This window comes from Alosa sapidissima, chromosome 7 (assembly GCF_018492685.1).
Source record: "Alosa sapidissima isolate fAloSap1 chromosome 7, fAloSap1.pri, whole genome shotgun sequence".
In the NCBI taxonomy this organism is placed as follows: domain Eukaryota; kingdom Metazoa; phylum Chordata; class Actinopteri; order Clupeiformes; family Clupeidae; genus Alosa; species Alosa sapidissima.
Window position 1 is genome coordinate 16,823,766 of NC_055963.1, and position 20,571 is coordinate 16,844,336.

General features: G+C 41.6%; 1 protein-coding gene across 1 annotated transcript; it reads right to left on the reverse strand.

Moving 5' to 3' along the window:
• Nucleotides 1–96: 96 nt before the first annotated feature.
• Nucleotides 97–20,154, reverse strand: LOC121713068 (wiskott-Aldrich syndrome protein-like). Its single transcript, XM_042097351.1, has 11 exons — nt 19,810–20,154; nt 12,331–12,471; nt 11,069–11,155; nt 10,662–10,758; nt 8,562–8,597; nt 7,795–7,827; nt 7,502–7,688; nt 6,125–6,300; nt 5,060–5,730; nt 2,676–2,787; nt 97–917 (listed from the first exon to the last, which is right to left on the reverse strand). The coding sequence occupies exons 1-11, from the start codon at nt 19,921–19,923 to the stop codon at nt 862–864; spliced, it is 1,710 nt and encodes a 569-aa protein (XP_041953285.1). The 5' UTR covers nt 19,924–20,154; the 3' UTR covers nt 97–861.
• Nucleotides 20,155–20,571: the final 417 nt, after the last annotated feature.

Sequence of the window (20,571 nt, forward strand, 5' to 3'; positions counted from 1 at the left end):
TTGGTGAATACATTTATGAATGTAACAATTTATCTCAGCTTATTGCTCTTCTACAACACTTTACTGTATTTTTTTAAACTGAAAATATTTTTGACCAGTAGGGGGCAACAAACGTGGGTTCTGACCTCCCAATGCTTATCATTCAAACATTCACTGTTAAAACGTGTTAAACGTGTTAAAACGTATAAGGTTGGTCCATAGTGTCCTCCATCTGCTTTATATTTCCCAAAATATTTCACACGTAAAGCCAGGAAATTCTAAACCTACGCACACCGTCTCCGGTGTTCCTGTTATTAGGCCTAGGTCATCATGTCGATTATGACACATGCATGTGCATTTTTTTATTCATTTTTTATTTTTTATCTCTTGAAGTCCCCTGGAGTGGTCTTTTGGACATGTCATCGCCTGAAACAACAGCATCCATGGATGCATTTAGTTTGCTTTGTCATGTCTATCAAAACATGGCAAACATAACATTATGCAAGCAAGCATTATGCAAGACCAAGCTATTTCATATTAAAACTTATGATTCAATAGAATATCAATAGCTTACTCAACACATATATATGATTCCATCATCAAAGAAGCAATGATGTGAACATGTGAAACACAGTGAGAACAGACACTGACCATCACTCTAATGTGGCCACTTTTCTTAACTGCACACGTGTTTGTAAGTGTTATTGTAACAGACCGTGCTGACCATTTCAGTGGAGAACCACACGAGAGTAAACAACAAAATGGAGACTAGCTTGTGTCCTGTCTACCAAAAGGGTGCACAAGGAAGTGACACATAACAAACAAGTGAAGTGATAGATGGACTGAAGAACAAAGGAAAAGAAAATAAGGTATGAGATTGCATCAGTCGTCCCATTCATCATCGTCGTCATCCTCCACATCCTCATCCTCTCCTTCATCTGTATAAAGACGAAAAAGACATTGATACAAATGTCATGGTATGTAGATTAAGCTGAATTAACATCTACTTTTTAGCAACTAGGCCTGATGTAGGCTGTAAATATAAACTCCACAGGCCTAAGCTTGCATAGCGAACACGTACGTACAGTACTGTAGGTCAAATAGGCCTACGTGGCATTGAAGCACACCGGGTGACAGAAACCGCATGGTTGTTTTACACTAACTAAATCCTAAAATGGACAGCAGATAGATGCGACCCTTACTTGCTAAATCGTACATTCATTCAGCAGAGCTCGCCGAGCCTAACGACTTTATTGTTTATGTAGGTCAAATGGCCCCCAAACCCTTTAATGTTACAGGAAATACAGACCAGCTAAACGATTTTTTACAGGAACTACAGGAAATACAGACCAGCTAAACGATTTTTTACAGGAACTAACAGGGTCAAATGTGTAGCCTACACAAAAACCAATCTTTGCAGGGAGACATTTACACATTGGTCAAATACTTTTAATGTGTGTAAGTCTTTAAGCAAATGCTTTCACCTGTGTCTTAAGTCTCTTAAAGTATTATGAAGTTGTACATTGTTTTAAAAAGCAAGTAGGCCTATTCAAATCCAAAGACCTCAGCTTAGCTTTCAGGGAAAGGAGTTCATGACCACCTCTATGGTTCATACTGAACTGCATGACCACTACTTCACAATTGTGCCTCAGTATGGATAAAATTGTAATTTTTCTACACATGATCATGACTGAGTGATGTCTTGACTGGGTTTTGAATGGGACTCATTTCAGAGATATTTTATTCATGCAGATCAAATGAATGCCCTCCACACCTCTCACATAACCAGCAGGAATCACCATGACCGACTGATGACTTCACTGGCGGAATAAGTATTTAGAGATGTTTTGTTGGTGATTAAAATAAATTAATTAATTAATTAAATAAAACATAAAAACTTTACATTAGTTTTAAAGTAGTTTGGAAGCATCATCTAGTGTACAGAATTTATACTTTTTCATTCGTCTTGCTTATATTTCTGTCCAGCCCCTAGGATGAACTTGTGCTCGGATGTAAGTGGCATTTTTTTTTACTTCAAACATACCTGGAGACGCTTTACCTGAGGAGTAGATGACTGTCATCCTTCTACCTTACTGTCATTATTGACTGATGTCTAAACTGAGGAGTTTATGGAGATAGCAATGATACCAAAGTTGTTATCTTGTTACCTTGTTACCTTGTTATTCTCATACCTAATTGTCATTATTGACTGATGTCTTAACTGAGGAGTTAATGGTGATAGGTGATTTTACTTTTAAATATTTGGAGACATTCTAGGCCTACCTAGGAGGGGCAGCCGTGGCCTACTGGTTAGGGGTTTGGGCTTGTAACCAAAGGGTTGCCGGTTCGATCCCCGACCAGTAGGGAAAATGTGGGCGGGGGAAGTGTTTGAGCTCTGCTCTCCTATGCCCACATACACGGCTGAAGTGCCCTTGAGCAAGGCACCTGACCCCTCACTGCTCCCTGAGTGCCGCTGTAGCAGGCAGCTCACTGCTCCGGGTTAGTGTGTGCTTCACCTCACTGTGTGTGTTTCACTAATGATAAATGCAGGGATCAAAAGAGTATTTATACTTATACTATACTGTACTTATACCTGAGTAGATGGCTTTGTTATTCTTCTACCTATCTGTCATCATTGACTGATGTCTTAACTAAGAAGTGAGTGGTGATAGCAGTATTTTAGACTGAAGTCTTACCTGAGGAGTGGATGACTTTGCTTCTCTTCTGCATGACCATCATGAGGGCCCCCACTATGCCCTCCCCAGAGTCCGCCGGGGGAGGGGGTGGCAGGTCGTTACTGTTGGGAACCTGGGGGAGGCAGACGTTAAACAGTTCATTTACCTCAGGCATCTTATTTGATCTACTTTACTTTTTTACTTAGTTTATCAGTTACTTGAGCTCAGGCGTCTCATCTATGTAACTCTTATTTCACCAGGCAAGGCATTAAGAGCAATTTTCTCTTTTTTTATGATGGCAGCCTGGCAAGTGGCAGCTATTTGAACATACTTGAGGGGAGAAGGGGAGAGAAGGAGAGGGATTAACATCATTGTGTGCTCCCAAGAAACCTGCATCTAAGTTAGTTGTGCTTTTAGGTTGTTGTTGGTGACGTTTGTTGGTATTCCTGAAAAAGGCATGCTGGGATGTGGCACAAGCCTGGCTGTACTGGACAGTTATTTACAGGTTTTGGATGCATGGAAGGGAAGGCATTATGTGTGAAACTCATAGCCTGGGAGGACGGGTGGGTGAGTTGCTTGAACTTGAGAAAACCATGAGAACTGACTGTGACCCAGGGACCACTGTTCTGACAAAACCGCATAAAAGGACCACTATGAAACTATATAGCAAACCGAAATAGTGATTCCAAAGGTAGTGACATTAAAGTCGACAGTAAAAACCCTGCTCTGTGCTGTTTTGGGGGCGAGGGGGTGACGCTAATGAGCACGTCCAGCTCAGATATGCATCATAGGACTACAACAATACCACTTCCTCTTCCACTGCAAATCTTCAGCCCAGGTTACCATACGCACATAGGCCACACACGTACAGTACACCATACACAGCTACCTAAATAGCTAAGGTATAAATACACAGACACACATACAGTACTGCAGTCCTTGTAGCTCAGTAAGACTGTGTTTACATTCGTTTTTAAAATGCATCTTCAGTGGTCCGATCAGAAGTGTAAACAATCACCAGGATACATTGTTGAGGTGGTCTGAGACTCAGGTGACCAAATATCTTTTGTTCTGTAAATGCTAATGTATTCTTTTTGAAAATATTTTTGGGGGGCTTTTATGCCTTTAATCTGACACGATAGGGGAGAGAGTGACAGGAAGCAGGTAGGAGAGAGAGAGACGGGGTGGGATCGGGAAATGACCCGGGTCAGACTCGGACCCCCGGACCTCGTGGATACATGGACCCGAACATGGTACGGGCGCTGTAACCAGTTGTGCCACATTTCCCCCCACTAATGTGTTCTAATGTGTCCTGGACAATGGGAGTTTTAATGTGTTCTAATGTGTCCTGGAGAATGGGAGTTTTAATGTGTTCTAATGTGTCCTGGACAATGGAAGTTCTAATGTGTTCTAATGTGTCCTGGACAATGGGAGTTCTAATGAATATGGCGTTGGCAGGAACGGCATCTAAACACAAGTGAACAGCAAGGTCTCGTGTGTAATACACATGTGTAAATGGAGATGTGCCTTGGCTGACCACCTGTGATTGGATCGCGCAAGATGCTTTCTAAAAACAAATGTAGACATGCTCAAAGATAACCTTTGCATGAGTAATCGTTTAGGTTACAAGAGGTTCATTTTCAGTTCCTAAATATCTAATAACAGATATTACTACACAAACTCAACTCTGGCTGTGAAAGTGGGCCCACATAACCCTTTCCTGTAATTTCCCATGTCACACTGTGTGTTGACTGCACCCATGTGCAGTATAACCACATTGCCCAGTAGCCCAATGAATTAGAATCAGATCGTGCTCTACGTAATCAGAAAGGAGAATGATGATAAGAAATGCATTCCCATGTGTAGCCTGTCCCGTATTAACCGCACAGCTGAATACATTTAGTGAAAACAATGTATAAACCTTACAGTAATAAATTATGGTAGTACTTGTGTATTTGGATAGCACAGGTCAGCAAGTTAAAGACACATTTTGAGGCCTTCATCTGGGCATTTGTGTAATAAGGGAGTCTAGATGTATGTGGCATGTGATAAGAGCAGCCAAAACTGAGTCTGGTGGGGGACAAAGGCTGTGTGAATGTGATATGTGCAGTTGCTGCCATGTGCAGTTATCAGCTGTTATCAAGTGTGCGTGTGTGTGTGTGTGTGCATGTCTGTGTGAGTGTGTGTGTGTGTGTGTGTGTGTGTATGTGTGTGTGTAGTGTATGTGTGTGTGTTCACATGTCTGTGTGAGTGTGTGTGTGCGTGCGTGCGTGCGTGCGTGCATGCTCGAGAATGTATTCAGATCAAGGTCCATGTAAATCTATAATTAGTGAAAAATTGCATACATTGAACTGAAATTTAAAAAGCACTTGGTGGTGTTTGAGCGAACTTGTAAGTGACCTTACCGTCTTGAGCTTCCTCCCCAGCCGGATCTGGTCAAGCAGAGCCCCTCGTCCTCCCCCGCCCCCGTCGCCTTCGTCATCGCCCCCAGAGCTGGGTGGAGGGGGTGCCGGGCCAGCCCTCCCAGACGGCAGGGGTGGAGGTGGGGCGGATGTTTGGACCGGGACAGGGGGAGGAGGGGGAGGAGGGGGAGGTGGGGCAGGGCCTCCCCTGTTAGGCTGTGGAGGGGTGGGGGGAGCTGCAGGGTGGGCATGGGACGGGGTCATGGGGGGACGAGGGGCGGAGGAAGGTGAGGGCGGGAGCGACTTGGTCGGGGGTGGGGGCACACGCGACATAGATGGGGGTCCAGCAGGATGTGACATAGGAGGAGGAGGTGGGCCAGGATGTGATGTCGTTGGAGGAGATGGGCGTGAGTGATGCTGAGGAGATGGGCGGGCGGAGGAGGGGGGTGGTGGAGGGAGGGACTGTCGACGCCCCGAGGCGGGGGGCACGGGGGGCAACGTGCCACGCCCTGGAGGAGGAGCAGGGCCACCCCTCGGAGAACCACCTCCTGGGACAGGGGGTAGAGGAGCGGAGCGACCGCGAGAGGGAGGTGGGGCTGGACCAGATGAGGGGGAGGAGCCAGGGATGGGAGGAAGGGGCCCTTGGCGGCCAGGAGGTGGAGGTGGAGCCGAACCTGTTCACAGCAGGAGATAAAGCCTCACATGGAAAGACTACCTAACATGAATACATGAAAAACTAACAAAAAAATCCCAGTTATTATAGTATAATACTGCTGATGAATATCATTGTTCAACCATGAAACACACTGATTTGACCAAATAAGTTCATCTGTTGAGCCTGTTGTGTTCATGTCCACATGCTGTGGTGTCGCTCATGTCCATGTCCATAAGTAGAGATTCTTCTTTACCTAGTTTCTCTATCTGTTGTCGTGCATTTGGGTCCTTCTTAAAGCCTAAATGTTATACTATGTAGTGGCCTATATAGTGAATAAGGTGTTCTGAGGACAGACTTTGTGTGTTAACATTTTTACCAAAGTTTCCCAGATGTCCATTGTGTCCACTCCTCACCTTGGTTGACCACCTGTTTGACCGCGTCCATGCCTCCTGCCTGCTCAATAACGTCATAGATGAGCTGTGCTGTCTCTTCGTCCTTCAAGTCGGCCTCGGATATGCCAGCGGTGGACAGCAGCTTCTTTAGGTCTGGGTCCAGGTTATTAGGGTCCATGCCAACGTGAGACACATGCCTGAGGTGACCGAGAGACAAGCAGAGTGCACAGGCAGGGAGCAGTTGAAATAAGCAATATGGTTAAAATAAAGGCGTTCCCTTGACAGTCAGGGAACTCAAACATACAATAAGCAGGATGTTTACATAGCTGTGTTATAGCGGGGGAGGGAACATGGTTGACAGTGACAGTACAGTACAGTTCAATGACAGTTTAACTCTATGGGAAATAAACACAGTGTCTCAGACCAAGCGATAAATGACTCATGCCAATCAGTGCATTGGTTTATGAGCCCAGAAGGGAGGGGTGTAATATCAGTAGCCAAATATCAACAACTTTCCTGTCAGAATCACAGGACTGCACCTTCAAGTGCCTGTCAGAATCAGGGGACTGATCCTTTAAAGTGCCTGTCAGAATCATGGCACTGAACCTTTAAAGGCACAGTCCTTCGATTATGACAGAAACTTTAAAGTGCCTGAATGAAAATAGATAGATAGATAGATAGATAGATAGATAGATAGATAGATAGACTTTATTGATCCCTAGGGCAATAAAATATGTGCAGCACAGGGACTGACCAACACTATCATCTTATTTCCACCCCCATGCACAGAGCCCTGGAGCAAAGTGCCAAGTCTAAAGTCTAACTAAGACATGCTTAATAACTATGCAAAATCTATTTGCAAATCTAATACTGTAAGAAAGATTTTAAGCACAATCAATGGTGGGTCAGCTAAAAGCTGTCTTACGCCACATAATGTTGTTAGTTCATGCACAAGAACTTTGCTCACAGACTGACTTGGAATTTTGCCCAGCATTAAATTTGGGGCAGCCGTGGCCTTTAGGGCTTTGGGCTTGAAACCAAAGGGTTGCCGGTTCGATCCCAGACCAGTGGGAAAAATGTGGGAAGTGGTTGAGCACTGCTCTCCCATGCCCACATCCACGGCTGAGGTGTCCTTGAGCAAGGCACCTAAGCCCTCACTGCTCCCCGAGTGCCACTGCAGCAAAGCAGCTCACTGCTCTGGGTTAGTGTGTGCTTCACCTCACTGTGTGCTCGTTGTGTGCTTCACCTCACTGTGTGTTCCCTGTGTGCTCTGTGTGTTACACTAATTCATGGATGGGATAAATGCTGAAATAAATGCAAATTCATTGTATATGCAAGTATACTTAACCTATACCTGATTAAAAAAATTAGGGCCCACAGTGTTCTCGCCATACTCACGTAAAGCCACTGGGAGCTCCGATGTCAGCCTTGGACAGTTTGGAGCTCTTCTTGGACTTGCTCTTCTTCTCCTTCTTCTCCTTCTTGCCCTTGGAGACAGCGGAAGCGGCGGGTACAGGCACGGAGCGGTGCCACGAGGCATGGATGTCTGGGTTCTGGATGTCAATGGTGGCCATGGGCATTTTGGCTGTAGGATAAACACATGACAGAATGACCACCTAAGACATAGGACAGGAAGACAATGTGTCCTCATAGAAAGGAGTCACAGAGAAACAAAATAATCTGAACTGTACCATTTTGGTTGGGTAGGGGTGGCAGTCCTCGATCTGAGTGATTGAGAGATAAAGACGTTAGATGACTTAACTCTGCATCCTTGCTTCCTATATTGAACCTATGTTACCTGCTATGTTGATCTTGGCCTATGTTACCTGCTATGTTGATCTTTAAGCTTAATTAATAGAGTACTAAAGTGTGACGTCACATTTCCGTAGCAAACAAATTTCTGTTCTACACAAACCAAATCAACAACGTGAAATACTAGGCCAGACCAAAGTTTTCTAAAAAAGGAAAGTTTTTTTTTTTGCGTATTGAAGCAATTATTGAGAATAGATTATCTTTATTTTTTTATTTAAAAACTGAAACTAACGTTGTGTAAACCGCTGTCAACATGGTGCAGTGCTTCACTCCTGAATGCAATCATGTTTCGATCTGTAGTGATTTTACCCTCTTGAAATGGATTTATTCTCGTTTTCAAAGAAAGAACACAGCAAAGCAATAGAAAAACGCCATCTAGGTTCGGTTGTTTAGAACAAAAAATCTGGTTGCCTGGACAACGTGATGTAATGGCTTTGGTACTCTATAAAATTTAGATTTTCAGATTTAGTTTACTGTATAACGTGTCAAAAAGTATCATAGAAACCTCAATGACGACTACAAAAGCAAACAATAAAATTCCATTTATTATTTAAAACATTAAAACTATTTACCATACTTTATGTTTAAATGTTGCTATTGTTAAATAACTTTGGGAGTAAGAGTAGATCGAATGGGTTGGACTTACTATTTTGACCAGGTGCAGGTGGCAAATCTCCACGTTCTAGAAAAAAAAGAGGATACCACAAGTTAGATGAGTGACACCATTACATTACTTGGAAATGTTTCCCTTTTTTGAACAATAACAGCTACATCTCAATGTATAGTATATGCCTGAAAGATTTTGCCTGCATATCTCAATGTATGAATGATTCACTGCCTAATTATCTGGACATTGATCTCATGGCATGCCACAGGCTATCCGGGGTGAGCGAAGGCTTGGGGGTGGCGAGAGCCTCCCAGGATTACTGGCAGGGTAAGGGATACAAACCCTGCTAACCAAACAGCAACAACAACAGGGTTCTATATGCAAATGAGGAATTCAGATATTCCCTTGAAGTTTATGTCTCCCTGGAGCACCTCTGGCACAATGGTGGCAGTTGGGAATTGAACCCACAATTGTGGCTACTGCATACCATGCTAACCGAGCTCCTTAAGGACTACCACCGCCCATTGAAGCCTTAACCACTGATTTGGTTTTTAGCAGCTTCTCAACAACTCCTTTTTGAGTAACCTCAAAGATCCTTTTGTTCCAAAACCAAAAACGTACAAAAGTATAGTGGTTTATCTACCCACACAACTTCTAAGTTGGCTTATTTACCCACAAAACCTTGAACTATCTTCTGTCTACTGTCTTGGTGTGCTTACCAACCTAGTTCTCTCACTTCTGCTACAGTTCTACATACTTTTACTTCTTCCTTTCAAAGGCTTCCTCAATTGCATCTTCAAAGGAAATCATTAACTTACTAAAGTCAGCCACCAAGTAAACAGCACTTAAATTCAATATCACATCTAGTCTGATTGTAGTCTTGGGGATAAATTCTAACATTTATCATTTTCCATTAAACACAATACACTGACTTGAAATAGCTCTCTGGTGTCAACCAGCAGTCTCCAACCCTGCACTTTGTACCATTTGCCAGTAGTGTTTGTTGATGCCTGGCATCCACTTCATGGCTCTCTCACTCAAAAGAAATTCTACTGTTCCTGTCATCAACTGGCAAAGAGTTAACCTCATTCATTCCCTCACTCTCCACTTCAAGCTGTGGTGAGCATTCTGGTGCATAATGGCTGCCATGCATCACCAAGGTGGGTGCTACACATTGGTAGTGGTTAGTGAGGTTCCCCCTTCCCTGTGAAGCGCTATACATGTAACATGTTGTTGTTGTTGTTCAACTTGTTTATTCTCAAACACGGCAATGATTTAAAAACCTGATGACGTACTAAACCTGATGATCTAACTAACTTGCTGAATGCTCCACTTTACTTCTGCACACAGTATTGCTTAGGTGTTTGGCCACTTATGTTACATTAAAGCAATGTTTTTTGTTGTCCCTATAAAGAGAAAGACAATTCGTTCCTTTTAAGAGAAAGCAAAGGCTTAGGGCAAAGGTTAATACAATTGGAAATGTGTTGTTCTACAGTATTGAATTAGTCAATTAAGGAGTTTTTCTTTGGTTTGAAAAAGAGGAAAGACCCCTTTTGTTATCTTTGCTTTCTGTTCTTGTCTCAGTCTTTTTAAAGCACTGGGAAAGACGTCACCCATTTAGTTGGTGTGTGGAAGAGAAACAAGAGTTCTGGGTAACACTTTAGTTTAGGGAACACAATATTAACCAATAATACATTAGTCATATGTGTATATGTACTATAGTGCCACACATTTATTAGGTACTTATTCAATAATTTCTTATTCGTAATCAATAGGTAATTTATCCTTGGTAAATTCTTAATAAACAGCTAGTTAAACTTGACCCAGGGTTAGTGATATACAATATGGATCAAAATAGAAACTTTATAGCCTTGTCTCAATATGTTACTATTCTGTCACAATGATAATAAAGTTGAATCTAATCTAATTTACCAAGGATTTACCAAGAATGAATGATCTATTGATGAAGAATAAGAAATTATTCAATAAAGACCTAATAAATGTCCAATGATGCTTAATACAGACCTTGTTGAGCACTAGTACATATACGATTGTTAACGTGTGTTCCCTAAAATAAAGCTCTCTCTCTCTCTCTCTCTCTCTCTCTCTCTCTCTCTCAGAGTGACTGCACTCTCTGACCTTGTCTGTGTTTTCTCTGAGAGATCTTGTCATCAACATGGTTGTAGAAACTCTCGGCCTCCTGCAGATTGGCGAAATTCAAGCCCACCTGACACACCTGTGAGGGGACAGAGCCATGTTCACACGTCATATATCCACAACCACACTAGTATCATCACTGTTAACTGATACAAAATGTGGGCTATTTAATTTGACTTATTCAGTACTTTGTCCAGAAGCTAAGAATCTATGCTCGTAAGAGAAAGCACTGCTGTATACTGTATTTTTTATAATGCATGTCTGCACTGTGATCATTTAGTGTTTACAGGCATCATGTCAAAGAAAGAAAAGTGTAACATACTGTAAAAAGATACAGGGTCAATAAATGCAGTCATCAGAAAACTTACAGTAACAATGACAATACTTACATCTCCAGCAAAGGTGTGAAAGTGTGGCCGCGTCCGACGGTAAGACATCTGGTCAAACACTTCCTGTTCCCAGAGCTGCTTTCCTGTCTGAGTAACACAAGACTGTCATTCTAACTCCAGCTCCAGAATCATGGCATTCTAACGCTGTCTCCAGAATCATGTCATTCTAACTCTGTCTACAGAATCATGTCATTCTAAAGAGCTTTTCACACCAAGAATGATAACTATAACAATAACAACAAAGAAGATTCTTTCTTGCTATGAATGTGCATATAAATGACAATGTCCACACAATAACTATAACGATAACGCCATGAAGAAGAATATTATTGGAGATCACTTTTTGAGCGATTTTGAAAAACGATAAAGAGCTGAAATCCAATCAGAATCCATAGCTATCACATTCATCAACATGAGGAGAGACTTCCCTTGTCATGGTCAGTGTGGACGGTGTTATCGTTAAAGTTATCTTTCGTTATAGTGATCTTTATAGTTATCGTTATAGTGATCTTTATAGTTATTGTTAAAGTTATCTTTATAGTTATCGTTATCGTTATAGTTATCTCGTTCCTAGTGTAAACGGCCCTTAACTCCGGCTCCAGAATCATGTCAGTCCAACTCTGGCCCCAGAATCAGAGGAGATCAGGGAAGAATGCTGTTGTGAAATGGTAACACCACGGGCAAAGTGTCCCCAATAACTTGCGACACCAAGGCTTCTAAATGGATATTGAGTATATTGTGCAAAATAAGCAGGGATGTGGAATTGATGTGTGTTTGTGATATGGACCAAACCCTGCCCTGATGTCCCCACAATCCCAAAAAATATCCCTATAACTGTCTAACTGTTTGGATTGAGTGTACAGTACCTTGGTTAATAATGTTTTCTCAAAGCCAGCTATCAAGTTAATTTGTGTATGTGAAACTTTGCCCGTGGTTTATTAAGAAAACCTCTGGGAGGTTTTGATAAACTGAATTATGGTTCCTCTTATATAAATGCAGTGTGAGAGTTGTGTGAGTGTTGCAGTGTGAGAGTGCAGTGTGAGAGTTGAGAGTGTTGATTGTCAGTCAAAATGGAACCTCATTGTCATTCAGACCACAATGGCTGCATGGCAGAACAAAAGTTTATTTCTCCTATCTCTATGTGCAGTTACATACTAGACATTACTAGACATAACATAAACAATAGGCTGAAATAGACAAACTCAGACATCGTAGGCCTAATGTCCACACGCTTGCTTGCTGCCCTGGCCTGGTGCTGGTACCTTGATGTCGAAGAGACGTAGGAAGTAGGAACGCTGCGGGTTGTCCTTGATGAAGCACAGCACGCCGGTGTACTGCAGGCTCCAGCTGCCGGGGCTATTGGGCAGAGCCATGAAGAGCTGGGCCACCGTGGTGGACAGGGACTGAGAAGGGGGTGGGGGAGAGAGCACAGCCACAGAGTCACTTCTAACTCCTCAAACTCACGCTCAAGATCACCCTTCGTCTCTTGCTTATTTATAATGATTCATTGTGTTTTTGTTGTTGTTTTTACGTATTCATGTTTGTTGTTTTGTTTTCTTTTTAAGTCTTTTAAACTCCTATTTATGCATGAGCGGGCCTTATAGCTAGTGACCACAGCAAAAGAGGGCCCATGAGACAGGCTGTGAGGATCGTTTCACATGGAACGCTTGTATATGACAGCTGTAGAATGTCTGGATTTTCATATATTTTAATGAAGACACGTGTCTTATGCAGGCAGTGTGAATACCCTAATTTGTTAACACGGGCTACGAAACATCAGAAGGGGCAGTATTTTAATTATATATTTTAAATATGTATTTAATTGCTGTAGCGTATTTTGTCATTTGTATTTTGCAGGATTGGAACAAATCTAATGTAGTTTGTAACAAAATACTTTGAGGGATTGTATTTCTAATACTTAAATACTTAAAGCGATGGTTCGGAGTAATTTCACCCTAGGGTCCTTTGCACCATGACCCCGAGCCAAACACCCTCCCAGAACCTGTTTTCCCTTCCCTCGCTGTCAGAAACTAATGACTTTCTGGCGCTTATGGAACCTACAGAGTATCTCGTAATTTACCCCACTAATAATGCCCAGAATGGTAGAAACTTCTAGAGTAGTATGTTCTTTACTCATAAAACAAGGCATTGAAAAGTTTGTAAGTACACCAGGAGTTTATTTAAATAACACATGCCTGATGGATTCTACTCTCTGCTACTACTACCGCTGCGTCAACGTTACTTCCGTGATTTGGGAAAAGCCCGTAAAAGTCCTGGCAGGAAGCATGCATAAGGATGTAGATCCAGGAATGCACTAATATTTTGTTCGTAGTACCAGTTTGCAACAATTATTAGTTAACACTAAGTTGTAAACACTTCGGGAAAAAAATATTACAAACTGGATATACCAAAAAACTTTGATGTAATCACTTCCTGCCAGAACTTTTACGGGCTTTTCCCAAATCACTAAAGTAACGTCGACGCAGCGGTAGATAGCAGCAGAGTAGAAGCTATCAGGCAAGTATTATTTAAATAAACTCCTGGTGTACTTCCAATGCCTCGTTTTTTTAGTAAAAAACATAGTTGTACTACTGTAGACGTTTCGTACCATTCTGGGAATTATTAGTGGGGTAATTTATGAGATACTAAGTTGGTTCCATTAGCACCTGTAGAAAGTCATTAGTTTCTGACAGCGCTACTCGACCAGGGTTCGACCAAGGGAAAACAGGTTCTGGGAGGGTGTTTGGCTCGGGGTCATGGTGCAAAGGACCCTAGAGTAAAATTACTCCGAACCATCGCTTTAAGAAAAATCTGTCATTTTTGTCTAATAAGCCAAAATGTCATCACTCAGACTACCTATAACTATGCTTATCATAGTCCGGGAGCCCAAGGCCAGAACCTGGATTTGTCGGTTAAAGTTTTTTTTTTCTTTGCTGTTTATTGTTGCCTAGGGGTTACTCCATAAGAATAGGGTGGGTGCCCGATGATATCCCTTGGGCAAATCCCTATATTCAGCTCTAAATTTGACCTAAGTAGTGATTTGTCCATAAAAATACTAATTTCATTACCCTTTTGGAAGGAAACCCATCATTCCTTTTTCATGCAGTAGTATGCCACATTGTGACCAACTTATGTGTTAATTCCAATTTTTCTCTTTAACAATCCCCTTTGGACATGTCTGAAGTTGGAAAAAATTAAAAGAAAAGTCAACTGAGGGAGCCAAAATGGTCAACATGGGTAAATCCATTTTTGTGTGTGTGCACCCTGTAGACAACTTAAAAGCATTATATCTGTCTCATCTGTTTCATCATCCCCTTAAAGGAACACGCCACCCAATGTCAGTAGTAATATATGTTCTTACCTTAACTTTCACGAGTTGAGACATACCTCTCCCATGTCGGTACGTGCACTCAAACGCTCTGGTGCGCGGCACGAATGTGTTAGCATGTTGCTATGCTAGCGGGCTCAGACGTAGCCAGACGTAGAAGTAATCAAAAACATCCATGTTTTCCCGACTTAAATATAGTTACACGAGTAGTTGATTAAAATGTCTACGGTCAAACAACATGAAACGTGGCGATTTTCCAAGCGAATAAACAGGAGAACTACAATGTGTGGCGCAATAGCACTTGGGAGTACTTCGACCTAGCATAGTAATATTAATTAACACCTAATTGTAGATCCTATCCACTACAGAGTTTAGAATCCATGCTTGATCGGCCTCCCCCTCCTCTCTGAGCGAGAGAGAGGCACACACACACTAGAGATGCGCTGATGGGCTATTATTTCAACCATAACTGCATAACAAAATGTATCATCCATCCGCCATCTATCAGCACCAAAGTTTTTTGACCAATTTTCAAAACCGCACCCGCCCACCATCCGCTGGTTGTTTTAATGTATATGGGTGATGCAAAGCTGTTGACGTGAGGCTAGAAAGCTCTTGCCTGTTCTAGAAAGACTGATCCAATGCAGCAAATAGGCTATATTAAAAGGCTAAATTAATTAAGGTTAATATTACTAAGCTAGGTCGAAGTACTCCCAAGTGCTATTGCGCCACACATCGTAGTTCTCCTGTTTATTCGCTTGGAAAATCGCCACGTTTCATGTTGTTTGACCGTAGACATTTTAATCAACTACTCGTGTAACTGTATTTAAGTCGGGAAAACGTGGATGTTTTTGAATACTTCTACGTCTGGCGCATTAGAGCATTTGAGTGCACGTACCGACACAGGAGAGGTATGAATCAACTCCTGAAAGTTAAGGTAAGAACATATATTACTACTGACATTGGGTGGCGTGTTCCTTTAAAACATTGAAAGTTGAAAAAAATTAAAAAGTAATTAACTTTAGGAGCTTGAATTGTCAGGTGTGTCAAGTGCTACAAGACTAAAATGAAAACGATACAGGTAAGCTACTGAGGGAGAACATTAGGACATATACTGTACCTTTGACCCCATGACCTTGAGTATAGCTGATGTGCACTACAGGACAGCATTAAAAACACTTAATGGATTGGACATGAGGATTTATGCAAGGGATAACATCCTCCGAGGTATGCAGAAATATTGGAGTAGACGGATGCAAAGACCTCCCCGATGCAAAAAGAGTTTACTCCACCAAGTTAATTAATTCTGTATATCGGGACACCTTACAGGATGTTACTCTGTTTGTCCCCCATGTTGCCAGTCATGTATGTAGGCAATAGGCATGCATTTATAGCACAAAAAGGAAAATGCAGGAAATGGTTAGCCCCGTACTACATTCATTGGTTAGCCCCAATGTACAGAATTAATAGTCCTCTGCCAGCCAATCAGAAAATAGTATTCCGTGTCTTTTGGGATACGTTTTCAATAATATGCCTTTCTTTTAATAGTTGATATACCATGATTATTGTGTGGGTATTCTTGTATTTTCAAATTATTAATTACTTGTATTTTAATTAAATGCATTTTTCACATCAGTATTTTGTATTTTATTTTGTTACATTTTATGAGCCAGTATTTGTAGTTTGTAACTAAACTATTTGTAAATAGTTTTTGATGTATTTGTGCCCACCTCTACCGAAACCACAATGCTCTGCAGCCATGATGCATACAGTGATGGCCAAAAGTATTGGCACCCATGCTAAAGTTGACTGAAAAGAGGAATATAAAATCATCTTTTGGAAATTGATCTTAATGCCTTAAGTGAAAAATTAGGAAATATCTAACCTTTAAGGACACCAATTTTCTTAGTGAATGAATAATGTATCATAAATAAATAAATGTTCTTTCTTAAAATACAGGGTCATAAGGATTCCCACCCCTATGTTAAATTCCCATAGAGACAGGCAGATTTTTATTTTTAAAGGCCAGTTATTTCATGGATCCAGAATACTGTGCATCCTGATAAAGTTACCTTGGCCTTTGGAATTAAAATAGCCCCACATCATCACATACCCTTCACCATACCTAGAGATTGGCATGGGTGTTATTTCAGTTAGCCTATTAGCTGGTTTGATTAGCATTGAGCTCAATGAGCATCAAACCAGCTAATAGGCTAACTGAAATAACACTTCAGTTCTTAACCAACCAATAGATACTAACATTTTGATATTGATAAATTGATTGTCATACTGAGGCTGCAATAGGGATGGGGGACGCCACATGTGTTACATTCATAGAAGAAGGAAAAGTGCATGTAACGCACACCAAAGATTCTTTTGTGAGGTGCAGGCCACTGGTAGAAAGATCAATGGCTCCACATGAAAAGGTTTATTAGGCAATGACGAGGCCAAGAACTAGGCAAAGAACTATTTTTTTGCTCTCTCTCTCTCTCTCTCTTGCTTCTGTTTTTCTCTTTCTCTGAACGAGGGTACACAAAAACCATATGAGTGCTTTCTGCTTACAGTTTATCACCTTTTCACCCTGCCCAGACTGTCTTCTGCTTTCTGAGGATTTCTGGTGCACTGCTCACTAAAGTGAGAGTGACTGTGCACTCCATTATGCCAACGTGCTAACTTTTGTCCGCTGCCGTTCGTTAAAGATTTTCTGCTTTCTTCTGACAGGCTCTGGTCTGACCCTGTGCTCTGGTCATCTGTCTGTTGCACCAGTTTGACGTGGTCACCTGATGAATGTTTGACACTGATAAAGGGGGCATGATGAAACTGTGAGGGTGTGCAGTGGTGATTCTGCAGTGCACTTCCTGTGGCAGGCATCAGAGCAAACAGAGCATAGCTGAGGTGGGGGGGGGGGGGGGTTGGGCTGAGGTCTTATTAGTTAAAAAACCACATCACTCACATCACAACCCAGTTACAGACACAGACACAAACAAAGGTGCATTATGCAACTGAACAGAAAACTCGCTTTGGTTTGACAGCATCAGATGTTAAGTAAATACACATAGAACTGGGCCGAGCTCTTCAATACCAGCGATACTCAGGGGCCAAGTCCTGTCTAACAACACTATCTGGGCAGAAACATGAGGTCTACCACCATGACAAAGGAGATGAGAAATGCATAGCATGGTTGAGCTTAAAATGACATCACTTAGCATCACTAAATTTAAAATGACAGGATGTGGCTGTCACCTTCTTCTCCTCATGCTGCACTGGCCCAGTGAAACTCTTGCAGCCATTTTGAAGTGCAGTTTGCACTTCACATACGGTAGTGGCACCTTCCTCCACAACAACAACCAAACAACCAAAATGGAGGTTTGACTTTGATGGTTGTCTGATGCAAAGAGAGGGCCATTTTCCATCAGAAAATAAACTTAAGCAGAACTTTTTGGCAATGTCTGTATTCATCATTGTCAAGGATGTTTACAGATGTTTGTTCAAAATGCTGATGCGTGTTTCAGTTCGGGTTGACAGTTATCTAGGCGCTAAATAACCCTTCCGTTGACACCTGACTGTGACTGTTAGAGATTGTAGTGATGAAAATGCTCTTAGTGTACCTGTGTGTTCTACTTGATCAGATTATTTATGAAAAATAAGAAATGTACATACACAAGTAATAAAATATTTCCCCACTTCAAAAATGCTCTTAGTGTACCTGTGTGTTCTACTTGATCAGATTATTTATGAAAAATAAGAAATGTACATACACAAGTAATAAAATATTTCCCCACTTCAAAAAGTCATGGTTGGATAGTCCATGGATGTGCAAATGCTTGAACGTAATAGTGAATGCTTGTATAAAATCGCTGAAACCTCATTTCCATTCTGAGCATCACAGAACAGCACAGCATTACACTCTTCAGAAGCTCACTGTGGCTGTTTTATACTGGTCTTAAACTTTAAATGTGTCAAATTGTATGTCATCACAAGTGAACATAGGCCTCTACTACCCTGAACTCTCCCTTGGTATATCTTCTCAACTGTTTTTTGGATATATTTTAAATCTAAAAATATATTCTATCTTCTATTTAGATATAACCACAGTGACATTTTTGGGTGATAGAATTATATGAGTGACCGTGTAGTAGTAGTAACACTTTATTTGTCCCAGAAGGGCAATTATTTTGCAGAGGTAGCATGCAAGGTTACACACACACACATAAACACACACACACACACACACACACACACACACACACGCTTCCACAAGATAAGTCAAAACACAGAATTAAAATAAGTCGAAGCACAGAATTAAAAATAATAAATAGAACAAGAAGTGTATGGGGCAGAGGGTTATCTCCGTGTCCTAGAGTTCAGTAACTGAACAGCAGATGGTATGAAGGAGTGTTTGTATCTGTTGGTTCGGGCTAATGGATATTTAAAACGGGAACCAGAGGGGAAGATCTCAAATGTGTGCTGTGGACTGCTTCTGACCTCTGTCATGCTGTAACACTTGCACAGTTTGTAGCCCGATGCCAAAAGGAGGCTCATTTGCTGGGTGTTATGGCACTGAGAGCCACAGGAGCAGACCGGCAGGGCCAGTTTAACCTAACGTTTTGTACATTTACAGATCGCGGGGCTAGTTTAACCTAACATTTGTACATTTATAGATTATGGGGCCAGTTTAAGTATATAGTATAAGTATATATACTCTTTTGATCCCGTGAGGGAAATTTGGTCTCTGCATTTAACCCAATCCGTGAATTAGTGAAACACACTCAGCACACAGTGAACACACAGTTAGGTGAAGCACACACTAATCCCAGCGCAGTGAGCTGCCTGCAACAACAGCGGCGCTCGGGGAGCAGTGAGGGGTTAGGTGCCTTGCTCAACGTTTAACCTAATGTTTGTACATTTATAGATTGTAGGGCAAGTTTAACCTAACGTTTTGCACATTTATAGATTGCAGGGCAAGTTTTACCCTAACATTTTGCACGTTTATAGATTGTAGGGCAAGTTTAACCTAACATTTTGTACATTTACAGACTGAATGTTAACTCAGTTATTATCACCTCACTTCACCATATTTACTGATTGCAACAAGAGAGGACTGAATTAAGAAGCCTGATGGCTGGTCATTTACAATTACATTTGGGAACACTTTATTTGGATAGCACACCTACAGAGACTTAACAGAGGGTTTGCTTGAAACTCAAGCTCAGTCTTTATTTTACTGTAACATCACCTTAACCAAATCCTGCACCTAACCTTAATCATAAATCAAAGTAGTTGAATATAATTGACGTAGAAGTAGATAGTCGACAGGATAACATCCAGAAAAAGAGTGACCACATTCACTTCTAGTTTTACATAGACATGAGGTTATCAGGTATCACACATGTTCATCCCTTTTCTGACTCACCGCACAGCGTCGGCCAAGCAGTTCCTGCAGCTGGTCCTGCTCCTGTGGAGTGAGCAGTGTGCTGGGCAAGCTCTCCACCGCCGCCTGGCTCTTAGCTTTGGACTTACGATTCATCCTCCTCTGCACTGACACCTCCACCTGCTGCCAATAGGTCACTTTCACCAAACTGTGGTCAGGTGAGAAGGAAGCTCTGTGTCTCTTCTTTCTCCGTCTCTCTCTCTGTCTTTTGTCTGTCTTTTGTTGCTGTTAGATTCTCACTCTCTCTCACTCTCTCTCACACACACACACACAGTTTCTGTCTGACTGTAGAGGGCCCTGGTTTGAGTAGACTCCAGGAGGGTTTCTCTTCCTAATTCTATGTGTTAGCATCAGCACACAAAAACAGCGAACAGGAAGTGACCAACCACAGCTACTTCTCTCGCCTTTCTGTTACACTCTGTTTTTTCATCATTCACAGCTAAAGTGTCACTTTCTTTTTCCAGAAAGCCCCCTGTGTGTACACAACATATTTCTCTTTTAGCTGACTGAGCACACACCTGCATCTGAAATTTGCTGTTAGATATCCTTTTTGCAAAACATTATGAGGAAATATTAAAGGTGCTATGTGAGTTTTTTCTTTTGTTTGTTTGTTTGAAACATTCAAAAATTACCTAGCAATAACAACAGAGCGGGAAGAAAAAACTGCAATGTCAAAAACTGCAAAATTGTCTATGCTCTGCGTTGTACACTGCTGTTCAAAAGTGTGGGGTCACTTAGAAATTT